At 43.1% G+C, this 14955-nt stretch overlaps 1 protein-coding gene across 1 annotated transcript in view; it reads right to left on the bottom strand.

Moving 5' to 3' along the window:
* LOC120936608 (mast cell carboxypeptidase A-like) overlaps positions 1-8913 on the bottom strand; it is a 51984-nt gene extending 43071 nt beyond the window's left edge. The window contains exons 1-2 of the mRNA XM_040349090.1: positions 8798-8913; positions 8617-8692 (exon numbers count right to left, since the gene is read on the bottom strand). Of these exons, the coding sequence (XP_040205024.1) occupies positions 8617-8692; positions 8798-8895 (174 nt within the window). The 5' untranslated portion in view covers positions 8896-8913. The remainder of the gene's footprint in view (positions 1-8616; positions 8693-8797) is intronic.
* Between the last annotated feature and the right edge of the window lie 6042 nt (positions 8914-14955).

Genomic DNA, 14955 nt, shown 5'->3' on the forward strand with positions numbered 1-14955 from the left:
TCGAGAATCTTGACAAGCTTTCTTTGCGTACACACTGTCAAGACAAAATCTCGTCGTTCTCAAACGCGGTGACGTACAACACGTACGACGGCACTATGAAGGTGAAGTTTTATTCCACTGGCGCCACCCTTCTGAGCATGTGCGGGTTTCTAAGCATAAACACAAACGTGTTTCTCGTCGAAAACCAGCCCGACGAGGAACACAACGAGGAAATTGAGACTCCCGACGAGGAAAAAGAGAACTTGTTCTCTTTTTTTCTCATCGAGTTCCACGACAGTTTTCTCAATGAAAAACATACACACGACCTCGGCAAAAAAGCTCTCCCACCAAGTTTCTTGATGGATTCTGTTGAGGAAAATGGTTGTGTGTACGAGGCCTCAGTCTCTAACCATCTCCTGTATCGTGTCCCCAGTCTCTAACCATCTCTTGTATCATGTCCTCAGTCTCTAGCCATCTCTTGTATCATGTCCTCAGTCTCTAACCATCTCTTGTATCATGTCCTCAGTCTCTAACCATCTCTTGTATCATGTCCTCAGTCTCTAACCATCTCTTGTATCATGTCTGCAATCCCTTACTTAAACTTAAACACACTGCTAATAGTATTAGCAAAATTTCCAATTGGTGCACCTCTAGCAGATATGATACAGGAGATGGTCAAAGACTGCAGACATGATACTGGAGATGGTCAGAGACTGCAGACATGATGCAGGTGATGGTCAGAGACTGAATACTTGATACAGGAGATAGTCAGAGACTGCAGACATGATACAGGAGATGATTAGAGACTGCAAACATAGTACAGGAGATGGTCAGAGACTGCAGACATAGTACAGGAGATGGTCAGAGATTGCAGACATGATACAAGAGATCAATGCAGCCTCACCAGTGCCCGTCAGATGCAGCCTGCCTGTGCCCATCAGATGCAGCCTGCCTGTGCCCATCAGATGCAGCCTGCCTGTGCCCATCAGATGCAGCCTGCCTGTGCCCATCAGATACCGCCTCACCAGTGGCCGTCATGCAGCCTGCCTGTGCTCATCAGATGGAGCCTCACCAGTAAACGTCATGAAGGCTGCCAGTTTCTGTAGATGCAACCCCAACAGTGCCTGTCATGCAACCTGCCAGTGCCCGTCATGCAGCCTGCCAGTGTCTGTAGATGCAGGCTCACGAGTGACCATTATGCAGCCTGCCAGTGCCCGGATCAGAGCGGCGATCTCCTCCTGTGATCACATCATACAATGTGTGGTCTGTCACAGGAGGTGGGACATTGTTACTGCTGCCCGCCCCATTTTCAGCTCCATTATCAACAATATTTTCCTTTCGGCAATGTGCCAAAAACACAATTTTCAGAAGTTTTTTTTCCGGCCACCGATAATTTGGTACATCCCTACTTTCTCTAAATTCTAGAGTAGGCATCAGCCTCCAGTGTCTCCTATAGAAAACCCTTCTATTCAGGGCTTTTTTTCAGGGGGAACTTGGGGGGACTCAGTTCCACCACCTCTGGCTCAGACCCTTTGGTGCCTGCTCACCACAATCACTTGTAAACACAGAAGTCTGGTTTCTGTGTTTACAAGTGACAGCTCTGCACTCTGTGTGTAACCCCCTGAACTCTGCACTCTGTATGTAATGCAATCCTGGTATTTAATGCCCCTTTAAGACCCTGTTACTGTTTGTGAAATCTGAACGGGGTCGTGGTTGAGTTCCTGCACCTATTTTCTGAGAAAAAAAGCTCTGCTTCTATTACTTCCTAGTATGCAGTCTTAAGAAAAAGCGTTAGAAAGAAGTACTTCAACAGTTGACCTCATAACAAACACCCTGCACCTTCCCTCCCCCTCCAGGAGATTGCTCTATCCTACCTCTGTACTTACATGTTTCTCCAATGGAGGCAATGCCAATGGGTCATGTTCTCATTAACTACATAACCAGTGCCACTCTGCTGATCAATTGATTTGTACCTTACCTCCTTCTTGCATAGATTGTTCATTTGGCAGAGTGTGCTAGAGCTGAGAGATAACATAACAACCTATGTCAAGCAGAGCTGTAGTATTAAAAATAAAAGAAGTGTGTCCCTGATTGTACAATCTCCTATGTAGTGCAAGGGCCAGCCTGATTGGATACAGATTGATTGAATAGATAGGTGTGTGCTTCTATTATATAGTTTTGGTATATCTAAAAGGGATTGTACAATCAGATTGTATAGTGTATATCCACCGTTATACATCTAAAATAAACCAGTTGCTCTTTCTGCGCCTCAAAATTAGAAGCAAATGTGCTGAGTGCAAAAATGTGCGACAAACATGCGGTAAAAAATGTGCAAACCATAACGCGCAAAAAGGAATGACTCCCTCCCATGTAATTGTATAAAACTGGCCAAACACTATGCAATCTGATTGCAAAATCTCTGTACAATTTCCTTTAGATTTAGCAAATCTATGCAATAGGAGGACCCACTTGAACAATCCATTCAATTTGTATCAAATCAGGTGGGCCCATGCACTACATAGTTGATGGTGGATCGGATTGTACAGTGTATGGCCACCTTAAAGGAAGAAGCAGGAAAGTGTGTGGAAATACAAAAGAGGTGGTACAGTGATGAGGGAGATGTGGTCCACAGAAATAAAACGTACCCTATTCTGTGATGCAGTAAGGCAGTGCATGATGAGAAGGAAGGTTACATGATGCCACTAGATGTGATAGGCTCAGAATGCATTATTTAAAATTTTGAAACGAGAGGTGTAGATTCAAAGCTGCCATGAATGTAGGTAAGTGTGAGATAAGCACATTGAGATGGCATGGGCAGAAAAAACATTAGAAAAAGCTTATATTTATTCTGAAAAGTGAAATTCTGCCTAAGAGGTGAACTTAGCCTATAGGGATATTAAAACATGAGGCTGGGCTGTATAGTACATGAGTATATGCACATAAATGCAAGTACGTGTTCACAAGTGTAAACATTCTTCTCTCTTTTTTTTTTATCTAGAGGCGTGTTGCATACATGTAAAATACTGACCAGCAACACAAATTGTTTTTGTACTTATCTGTACGCCACGAAAATCTATGTGTCTGTGCGTACAGACCCATCATAAACTATAGGCTGCATTTAAGTCAGCCTGGGAGCCTAAAAATGGGGCATTTTTTGGTGTATGTGTGCAAGAGCCCTTAAAGATCAGTAAACTTAAATTGTTTTTGTTGTCAAGGAATACAATTATATTATGTCTACCTATATTTTTAACCTTTTTATCATTGTTATATGCATTTCTAGGAAATACCTGGTTGATCCTGCCATTGCCTTTATTTTGAGTTGCAACTCATTTACAGACAGCAACCTGGCTCCTCCTCTGCCATTCTCCATGTGCATGCTTAGGTTATTCCCTGTGAGGAAGCCCATTACTTCCTCTTTTTTCCCTTTGAAGCCACCCCTCGTGACTATTTCCAGTGTCTTGTGGCGTTTCTCCAGCAAAAGTAATTCAAGGATTTAGCGCCCTCCCTAAAAGCCACCCCATGTAACTACCTACAGTGGCTGGTGGGGCAGCTACAGCAAAAGTGATTGACAGATTCCACTTCTTTTATTCTAGTTCTGTGCCATACTCTTCAATACCTTGCAGGGTGGTTCCAGTTGTCAATCTGCAGACACTCGCCACTTCATCAGTCTAAACATTAGAATTTTTTTTATTTTTTTTGTATTACAGTTGTCATCTTATACTTAACCAAGGGCTTTCATGTGTTTTTTGTACATGTTTAATTAAAAACAACACATGACTGCATCCTACGGCAAAAGCATGTGAACGTCTACAGTGACTTCTACGAGTAGCATCACAGATTGCCTGCATGTTCCACCCATAGATCTCCCAGTGTGATTTAAAGGGGTTGTAAAGGTACAATTTGTTTTCCTAAATAGCTTCCTTTACCTTAGTGCAGTCCTCCTTCACTTACCTCATACTTCCATTTTTCTTTTAAATGTCCTTATTTCTTCTGAGAAACCCTCACTTCCTGTTCTTCTGTCTGTAACTACACACCATAATGCAAGGCTTTCTCCCTGGTGTGGAGTGCCGTGCTCGCTCCCTCCCTTGGACTACAAGAGAGTCAGGACACCCATTAACACACAGCTCCTTTCTCTATCTGCAATGTAGAGAGCCTCTTGACTCTCCAGTAGTCCAAGGGAGGGGGCGAGCACGACACTCCACACCAGGGAGAAAGCCTTGCATTACTGTGTGGAGTTACAGACAGAAGAACAGGAAGTGAGGATTTCTCCGAAGAAATAAGGACATTTAAAAGCAAAATCGAAATATGAGATAAGTGAAGGAGGACTGCACTAGGGTAAAGGAAGTTATTTAGGAAAAAAAAATTATCCTTTACAACCCCTTTAAGGTGAGGATGGGTGGTCATGTGACTGGGTATAAAAAGCTTCAAAAAAAGTATTTACAAACTGATCTGTATAGAGGTGTTTACAGACTCTTGTTTGTATTATTATGTTGTATTGTATAATTGAATGTATTATTAAAGGGTTTAGATACATTTTGAGGATATGATTTTCTTCATTGTAATTTTTTTACTGGTAGATTAGAGTTATACCACTATCATTCCTCTTTAGTCATATTTACTGAGCTTGAGCATATGACGCTAAATAGTAAATGATATAGAACAAATTAAATAGGGTGCTAAAAAGAGAGATATCAAACCACATTAGTACTGAGCTATTAATTAAAAGAACATACTGTATTTTTAGTTTTAAAGTTGAACTTAAGGTACACAACTAAATGCAAATATGAAAATCATATAGGGACAGTTTTACTTGCCAAAGGAGTTGTATTTCTGTTCAGTCCTGAGATTTACACATCTCTGGTACACACAACAGCCCGAATATTTTCAGTGCTGCAGTGAAGTAACAATTACATGTCCTTTCCATCCACCAGTCTGTGACTGGATGTTGAAAAAATGAAGCTGTAAATTTATGGGCTCATCTCTCTGCTACTCTGCCCTCTCCTTTTAAAAGCATATTTCTTGCACTGCAGTACAATTGCTTAGCTTACAACAATTGATGAACGTAATCTCAATCTCAAGAAGGGAGAAGGGAGATGCCCCAAAGATAAAACTGGACAACACTCACGTGTGATAAAAAATGATGAAAAATTGTATATTTATTTATAAATAAGTCACTACAAATGATAAAAAGTATAGCAGCAAAGCACTGGTGCAAGCATTACCCAAGACGTGGGTCTCAGTGTACAGAAAGAGTGCACCAGTAACAGCGTACTGTGTGCAATAGCAAGATTCACAAGAAGGACAATGACAAACATATAACAGATACACAAACCGTCCAGACGCCAATAGACCACATCTGTTGCAGTTCCCAATAGAAAAAAGGCGTTATATACAGTAACTATCCCAAGGGGAAACTAACGGGAACAATGCAACATATGTGTCCCCGCGGGAGCTAAATGGGAGGGATGGCGGTGTAGTAAATAATGATATATAATTAATTAATGAACACAAATGAAATGCTGAGGGCACGTTTGAGAAGGAATCAGCTACCGATGACACTGCTATAATATAATGTTCTAGTGTATTTTATCTAGTTTTCTGCGATGGCAGAGCAGTTCATCAATGCGCAATAAAAGTCCCTTAAATATGATATCCCCAATTCGGGTAAAGGGATGGTATATGAAAACGTGTGGCGTGAAGCATGTATTAAAAATAATATACTGCTGTTGAGGGAAGTGTCTCTTTAAGCAAGATTGCCTGTAAATAACCTCTCAGGGCCATGTTTCACTTTGCGCAAAGCCAGACGAAGCTACGCGACCACGCTTGCGAAACGCGTTGACATCACTGCTCCAGGATGCCACATTCTATTCCCCGATAGTACGGAGATGATACAGGGACACACGGCGGCTGACCGGAAATACCAACTACTTACACACTACTTACACACGCGGCTTACACACGCCGCTAGGAAGAGTGGGACAACAGCCACCACACAGCATCCATCTGCCCGATACCTATATATAACTATACAGGTTCAGAGTAGTCCGTGGACTGAGACGGGCCCCCCTCAAAACACAGAGGATGAGTGAGCCCCAGTCCTATTGAAGACTTCGGATGGATAAGCAATGATTGAAAAAGGATGTGTCATTCAAAACAACACAGGCTTTGCGCAAAGTGAAACGTATGGCCCTGAGAGGTTATTTACAGGCAATCTTGCTTAAAGAGACACTTCCCTCAACAGCAGTATATTATTTTTAATACATGCTTCACGCCACACGTTTTCATATACCATCCCTTTACCCGAATTGGGGATATCATATTTAAGGTACTTTTATTGAGCATTGATGAACTGCTCTGCCATCGCAAAAAACTATATATAATACACTAGGACATTATATTATAGCATTGTCATCGGTAGCTGATTCCTTCTTAAACGTGCCCTCAGCGTGCCGTCAGCATTTCATGTGTGTTCATTAATTAATTATATATCATTATTTACTACACCGCCATCCCTCCCATTTAGCTCCCGCTGGGACACATATGTTGCATTGTTCTCGTAAGTTTCCCCTTGGGATAGTTACTGTATATAACGTCTTTTTTCCGTTGGGAACTGCAACAGATGTGGTCTATTGGCGTCCAGACTGTTTGTGTATCTGTTATTTGTTCTTTTTATCATTTGTAGTGACTTATTTATAAATAAATATACCACTTTTCATAATTTTTCATCACACGTGTGTGTTGTCCATCTCTACCAATAAGAGCCCATTTTATCTTTGGGGCATCTCCCTTCTTGAGATTCCTTATAAAATAGCACCCAGTTTTTTACAATTGCTTAGCTCCCTGTGCTGCTTCTTCTTTACCCTCTCTGAGCTCTGCAAAAATCAGGATACACTCTATACAACTTTTGTTGTTTAATTTCCTTTAGATTTTCCAAAACCATGTAGTGCAAGGACATTGCCTGATTGCATACCAATTGAAACTGTTTAGGTTTGACCTCATATTATATGGTACAGGCATATGCCACTTTTAAGTACACAATGGGGTTTATTTACTAAAGCTGGAAAACGCAAAATCAGGCTCACTTCTGCATAGAAACCAACAAGCTTCTAACCCCAGCTTGTTCAATTAAGCTTTGGTAATAAAACCTGGAAGCTCATTAGTTTCTATGCAGAAGTGAGCCTGATTTTGCGCTTTCCAGCTTTAGTAAATAAACCCCATTGTGTACTTAAAAGTGTGGTATGCCTGTATTGGTAAATGTAAAGGTAAAAACCTAAAGAAAATTGTATAGTGTGTGTATCCAGCTTAATGTATAAAAGTTGGTACTTATGTTGGTTGAAAACCTAAAAAATGTATTGATGTATTAAAGGCAATTTCTTTTAGTTCTAGATAGAGTGGGGAACGGATGGCCTGTATCTTCAATGAAAATATTTACACCTGTTTTAATACTGTTAGGCCTCGTACACACGATAGGTTAACCAGAGGACAACGGTCTGATGGACCGTTTTCATCGGTCAAAACCGATCGTGTGTGGGCCCCATAGGTTATTTAACCATCGGTTAAAAAAAAGCCAACTTGCTTTAAATTTAACCAATGGATTCCTAACCGATGGGAGAAAAAAACGATCGTTAGTAGGCACAACCATTGGTTAAAAATCCATGCATGCTCAGAATCAAGTCAACGCATGCTTGGAAGCATTGAACTTCATTTTTTTCAGCACGTCGTTGTGTTTTACGTCACCGCGTTCTGACACGATCAGTTTTTTAACCGATGGTGTGTAGGCGCAACGGACCATCAGTCAGCTTCATCGGTTAACCGACGACAACGGTCCATCAGACCGTTCTCATCGGATGGACTGATCGCGTGTACGAGGCTTTAGTCATTGTCACCAAATCAGTTGTCCCAAGAACATGAGGTAGGATTAAATCTTAATATTAAATCTTAATATATGTATACAAAAAAAGTTAATGAAAATAGCTACGTTATTTTTAATCTTTTATATCTGTCTGGAGTTCAACTTTAAATTACAGCCTAAAGGTATTTTCATTTCAGCCTAATTAAATAGTCTCTGAACATACTTTAATAGCCTTGATTTTTACTTGTTTAGTATAAATGTATTTATTTTAAAAGTACAGTTCCCAATAGGTATAGTTTTTGCTAAATCCTACTATTCCAGCAAAGACATAATGGGGCTGATTTGCTAAAGCAGTTGAGAATCTTCACACAATAAATTTGGATGAGTATTTACTTAAATTATCCAATTGTGTAAAAAGCAAACTTCTGTTTACATATTTGATCTGCAAATGACTAGATAATTGGAGAGAATATTCACACACGTTATTCATGTGAAATAAAGGCTTGTATTTTTTAAATAATAGATCCATGCAAAACATCTTGATTGAACAACTATATTTTGGTAAGTGAATTAAATATTTTCATGCTAGCAAAAAAAAAAAAAAAAAAACATTTATTATACCTTTTATAGTTTAGTGAATAGACCCATGTTTCATGAAATCAAATAGAATGCTACGTATTTAGTGAAAAAGGCAATGTATTGTCAGTAGCCAGTACAGTAAAGGTTGGAATTTTCAGTTTAACATGAGCATATAATTATATCAGAAAAGTGAAGTATTGTCTTACCTTCATTGTTTTATCCAAATGTTTAATGAACTTTACTTCCTTTTCATTATTTGGTTTGATATGGAATACTTTTTCGCTGTGAATGTAAAAAAAAATTAGCTGCCGTCAGAATTTTGATAATAAATATAAATATATGAGATGGATATGTAGATATATAAGTGGGTAGACAGATATTACATACTTGTCAAACCGATGACCCTTGGAAATGCTGGCACTTGCTATCACGCAAGGCAAAAGCAGCAGCAGCATCTTCAGGCACAAAAATCTCATTATGGCCATTTTTTGAATATTTTCCTTTTCTTCCTATTTCTTCCTTTTATATTTGTTTTTTATCTTTAGAGTACATGTGATTATCACTAGATTGACTTCAGTTATTCTTTTATCATATTTCTAACAACGGTTGTACAGGAAATAAGCCTAATCTAATCAATCATCTTCAGGCTTAAAAATTAAAGATCTATACAGTTTATTGTAAAAGTATATGACTTTGTGATTGACACCCACTTTGTACAGGTTTCTCTTGTAAGTTCACATGAGTGCACAGATCATCACGCATGCAGCAAACATGATTTTTTACTTGATGTGTTAAAGTGTGCACTCATGTAGTGTCTAATTGCAGAACGGCATTGGACATTCAAATAAATAAGTTTTTGTGTCTTGTGTACAGATAAGGTGAAACAAGTAATGTCTGTGTTAAGATTCTGCCCTAAAAAAAAACAAATTAAGTAATTTAACAAGAGCCACCACTGCTCACTAGTGTATCTTTCCAAAACATGCATATAACATGATACCTTGCATAGCCAGGCAATTTAAATTATATTAGTACAGACTCCATCAGTTAAGCCGTGTACACACGATCGGTTTGTCCGATGAAAAAAGTCCGATGGCCTTTTTTCATCAGACAAACCGATTGTGTGTGGGCCCCATCGGTCTTTTTTCCATCGGTGTAAAAAAATAGAACATGTTTTGAAATTTTCCAATGGATAAAAAAAATGATAGGAAATTCCATTCATCTGTGTGGAACTCCATCAGAGAAAAATCCACGCATGCTCAGAATCAAGTCGACGCATGTTCGGAAGCATTGAACTTCATTTTTCTCGGCTCTTAGTAGTGTTTTACGTCACTGCGTTTTGGCACGGTCGGAATTTAGTCTGATAGTGTGCATGCAAGGCTGATGAAAGTCAGCGTCATCGGATTTCCGACGAAAAAATCCATCAGATTTTATTCCATCAGAAATCTGATCATGTGTACGCAGCATTATTGTTCCAACATGAAGTGCAAGAGACTTACATGGGGAAATGACAGATCGCTGTTCATACATTGTTTACACACACAGCTCCCGGTTCTCGCTCTGTAACGAGCGATTGCGGGTGCCCGGCGGTGATCGTGCCCGCCGGGCACCCGCGCCGGGACCAGGGGCGAGCAGGGGACGCTGATCATGAAGGGGAACTCCGCACCAAATATTAAAAAAAATAAAACGGCGTGGGTTCCCCTTCAGGAGCATATCAGGCCCTTAGGTTTGGTATGGATTGTAAGGGGGAACACCTACACCGAAAAAACGGCGTGGGGGTTCCCCCCAAGATTCAAACCAAACCCTTGTCCGAGCACGCCGCCTGGCCGGACAGGAATGGGGGTGGGGACGAGCGAGTGCCCCCCCTCCTGAGCCGTACCAGACCGCATGCCCTCAACATGGGGGGTGTGGGTGCTTTGGGGCAGGGGGGCACTGCGCCCCCCACCTCAAAGCACCTTGTCCCCATGTTGATGAGGACAAGGGCCTCTTCCCGACAACCCTGGCCATTGGTTGACGGGGTCTGCGGGCGGGGGGTTATCGGAATCTGGGAACCCCCTTTTATAAGGGGGCCCCCAGATACCGGCCCCCCACCCTATGTGAATGAGTATGGGGTACATCGTACCCCTACCCATTCACCTGGGGGGGGAAATGTTAAGTTAAAAAAACACACTACACAGGCTTTTGAAGTCATTTATTAGTCAGCTGGGGGGGTCTTCTGCTGGACCCCCCCTTTCTTCTTTAAGCTCTTTTACAAGGGGGGTAGGCCCGGTCTTCTCCGCCGTTTTCTGCAGGGGGGGAGCCGGTCTTCTCTGTTCTCTGTTCCCTCTTCTCCTGGGCTCCATGTACCCCATACTCATTCACATAGGGTGGGGGGCCGGCATCTGGGGGCCACCTTATTAAAGGGGGCTCCTATAAGATTCCGATAAGCCCCCGCCCGCAGACCCCGACAACCAATGTCCAGGGTTGTCAGGAAGAGGCCCTTGTCCCTATCGACATGGGGACAAGAGTGCTTTGGGGTGGGGGCGCAATGCCCCCCTGCCCAAAAGCACACACTCCACCATGTTGAGGGCATGCGGCCTGGTATGGCTCAGGAGGGGGGGGGCGCTCGCTCATCCCCACCCCCATTCCTGTCCGGCCAGGCGGCGTGCTCGGATAAGGGTTTGGTATGAATCCTGGGGGAACCCCCATGCCGTTTTTTCGGCGTAGGTTTTCCCCCTTACGATCCAGACTAAACCTAAGGGCCTGATGTGCTCCTGGAGGGGAACCCACACTGTTTTTTTTTAAACTGGTGGAGTTCCCCTTCATGGTTAGCGTAAGCTGAAAACGATTCGGGCATTCACGTGCGCCGCTTCAAGCCACGGAAAGGCAGCTACGCTGCTTGATATTTACCAGTATTTTACCGGCGTAGTGAAGCAGCGTGCGTAAGTGGCCGAATTTGCCGCTCGCGCATGCGCAGTACACAAATAAACCTCCCGGAGGTTTAAACGTACTTGCCGGCGTAGCCGCTCATTTTCACAAAAATCACTTTCGCTTTCAATTCGGCCTGTAAAACTTAAACAAACACATGTCACTACACTTCCCCACATCACCCCACATCCCCCCCCTAATAAACTCACTCACAAACACCTTCATTTTACATTTCTAAATGCTGTGCGCCAGGTCCATAGAGACGCACCATGCGCCCCCTCCTGGGCGTACTAGGCATTATAGTAAATAAGGAATTGTGCTGCTTTAGCAGCGCATTCCTTTAGTAAATCTCCAAACGGCTGTTGCTCCAGCCTTTGATCCATTAATCATGGAGCAAAGGCTTGGTAAATCAGCCCCAAAGTGTCACATAATTGTGAAATGGTTTTCAAAATTTTTTACAAATCAGGCCCCGTACACACGTCCGAGGAACTCGAAGTGCCAAACACATCGAGTTCCTCGTCGAGTTCAGTGTGGAAGCCGCCGAGGAGCTCGGCGGGCCGACTTTCCTCATTGAACAACGAGGAAATAGAGAACATGTTCTCTTTTCGGCCCGACGAGTTCCTCGTCGGCTTCCTCGCTGAAAAGTGTACACACCACCGGGTTTCTCGGCAGAATCCAGCTCTGATCGAGTTTCTGGCTGAATTCTGCCGAGAAACTCGGTCGTGTGTACGGGGCCTAAGAATCTGAAAAGTGTGGTGTGTATTCAGCCCCCTGAGTTAATACTTTGCATAACCACCTTTCGCTGCAATTACAGCTGCAAGTCTTTTTGGGGATGTCTCTGCCAGCTTTGCACATATAGAAAGCGTAATTTTTACCCATTCTTTGCAAAATAGCTCAAGCTCTGTCAGATTGGATGGAGAGTGTCTGTGAACAGCAATTTTCAAGTCTTGCCACAGATTGTCAATTGGATTTAGATCTGGACCTTGACTGGGCCATTCTAACACATAAATATGATTTGATCTAAACCATTCCATTGTAGCTCTGGCTGTATGTTTAGGGTCGTTGTCCTGCTGGAAGGTGAACCTCTGCAAAAGACTTGAGACTGGGGCAGACTCTAACAGGCTTTCTTCTAATATTTCCCTGTATTTGGCTCCATCCATCTTCCTATGAACTCTGAGGCCTCGTACACACGACCGAGGAACTCGGCGGGCGAAACACATCGTTTTCCTCGTCGAGTTCTTGTTAGGCTTGTCGAGGAACTCGACGAGCCAATTTTCTCCATTCCCGTCGAGGAAAAAGAGAACATGCTCTCTTTTTGGCTCGACGAGTTCCTCGACAGTTTCCTCGATGAAAAATGTACACACGACCGGTGTGAAAACGGTCGTGTGTACGAGGCCTGACAAGCTTCCCTTTCTCTGCTGAAGAAAAGCATCCTCACAACATGATGTTGTTGTTGTGTTCAGGGTGATGTGCAGTGTTAGTTAGTGTTAGCCAAAAAGTAAAATTTTGGTCTCATCTGACCAAAGCACCTTCTTCCACATGTTTGCTGTGTCCCCCACATGGCTCCTCACAAACTGCAAACAGGACTTCATGTGGCTTTCTTTCAACAATAGCTTTATTCTTGCCACTCCTTCATAAAGGCCAAATTTGTGAAGTGCACGACTAATGCCTTGTACACACGTCAGCTTTTGGCTGGGAAAACCGGCTGTGTGTATGCTCCATCGCAGTTTTCCAGACAGAAAAATTAGAACATGTTTTTCCCACCGGCATTCCCCGGTGGTTTTTAAGCCAGCAGTTTACCTATGGAGAAAAAACCTGCGGTAGAGCATACACACGGCCGGGTTTCCCGACCAAAGCTCTTATGGCAGTTTTCCTGCCGGGAAACTCGGCCGTGTGTAGGGGGAAAAAGCTACCAAGCAGGTTCTCAGTTTTCCCCTCGGTTTTTCGCTGGCAAACTTTTTACTGCCAGGAAAACCGATTGTGTGTACGAGGCATTATAATTGTCCTGTGGACAGATTCTCCCACCTGAGCTGTGGATCTCTGCAGCTCATCCAGAGGTACCATGGACCTCTTAGCTGCTTCTCTCGCTGGGAAGGATATCCTCCTAAAGGTACCCTCCATGAAGTTTGCTCCTCAATATATTGGGACTTATGTCATCTCTGCCAGAATCAATCCAGTTTGCTATAGACTTTGCCCTTTCATTTTAAAATGCCATTTCCTTTCATGTATCTCTATTTAAAGTGGAGTTCCACCCAAAAGTGGCAGCTCCTCTTGTCTCCCCCCCATCCGGTGCCACCTTTTGGGGGAGTGGGTTCCTGTTTTTGACAGGTACCTGCCCCCACTTCTGTCGATACATCAGAAATACTCCCCTCTCATCCTCCCTCCTCCTTCCCCGCCACTGGACCAGTTAGAGAGTGCAGTGTGCTTCGCGCATTCGCAGTAGGAAACCGGCTGTGGAGTCGCAAAGCTTCACTGACGGTTTCCCTTACTGACTATGGCAGCAGCAGCACCTAAGAGCTGATGGAAACATTGGCTGGGGTGCCGACATCGCTGGATTTCAGGACAGGTAAGTGTCCTAATATTAAAAGACAGTATATAGCTGTGGGCGGAGATGGGCAAAGCAAATTGTAGTCTGTGGACTGCTCCAATGGTTCTAGTGCGAAAGAAAGATGAAAATCTTTAGTTTTGCATAGACTACCACCAATTAAAGGGGTTGTAAAAGTTAGTTTTTTAATAGGTTGCTTTAAGCTAGTGCATTGTTGGTTCACTAACCCTTTCCTTCGATTTCCATTCTAAATGAGTTCTACACACTGTGATTAGACATATTTGGGGCTGACAGGACTGAAGCCTCGTACACACGCTCGGTTTTCTTGGCAAGAACCAGCAAGAAAACTGCTGGTAGAGCTTTCTTGCCGAGTAAACCGAGCGTGTGTACGAGGCTTTTAGGTTTCCCGTCTGGAAATCTGGCCAGAATCTCGACGAGAAAAATAGAGATCCTGCTCTCTGTTTTCTCGTCAAAATTCTTGTCGGCCTGTTTCCCGACGAGAAACCCAAGAGTGTGTATACTTACCTGTCGCCGCGGAAACCCGCGCATGCTCGAAATGACTTTGATGCATGCGTAGTAGCTTCCACGGCATAGGTAGGGTGAAGCAAGATGGCGGCGACGGCATCAAATGTGACAAATGTGACAAGCGCATGCTCGTCGTACGCGATGACGTCACTGTGTTCTTGCTTTTCAAGAGAACAGCGGTTATTTTGAAAGGTCTGTGTGTACACTCAGGCGGCAAGAGTTTCTTGCCAAGAATCTCGTCAGGAGATTTTTTTTCCTGACAAGATTCTTGCCCGTGTGTACGAGGCCTGAGTCTTTGGTCAGAAGATACTCCTTCTGTCAGTGACTGGCAGAATGGGTCCAGAAGGTCTGCCAGGAGTGCAAGAATTGTTCTGTAGGTAAGTCCCCGCCTGAAAGAATCACTCCAATGTCCATTACCACTTTGAGCTGCTCACCATGAACTTTTTAACAATCTCTAGGTCGCCCTCAGGATATCGATATGCCCTTGTTTTTGTCAACTATTTTACCAAATTTGTGGTGAAGGTCCCCACCAAGGATCAGATGGCCCCAACCACGGCTAAAATGTTTTGGG

Source organism: Rana temporaria, chromosome 4 (assembly GCF_905171775.1).
Source record: "Rana temporaria chromosome 4, aRanTem1.1, whole genome shotgun sequence".
NCBI lineage: Eukaryota > Metazoa > Chordata > Amphibia > Anura > Ranidae > Rana > Rana temporaria.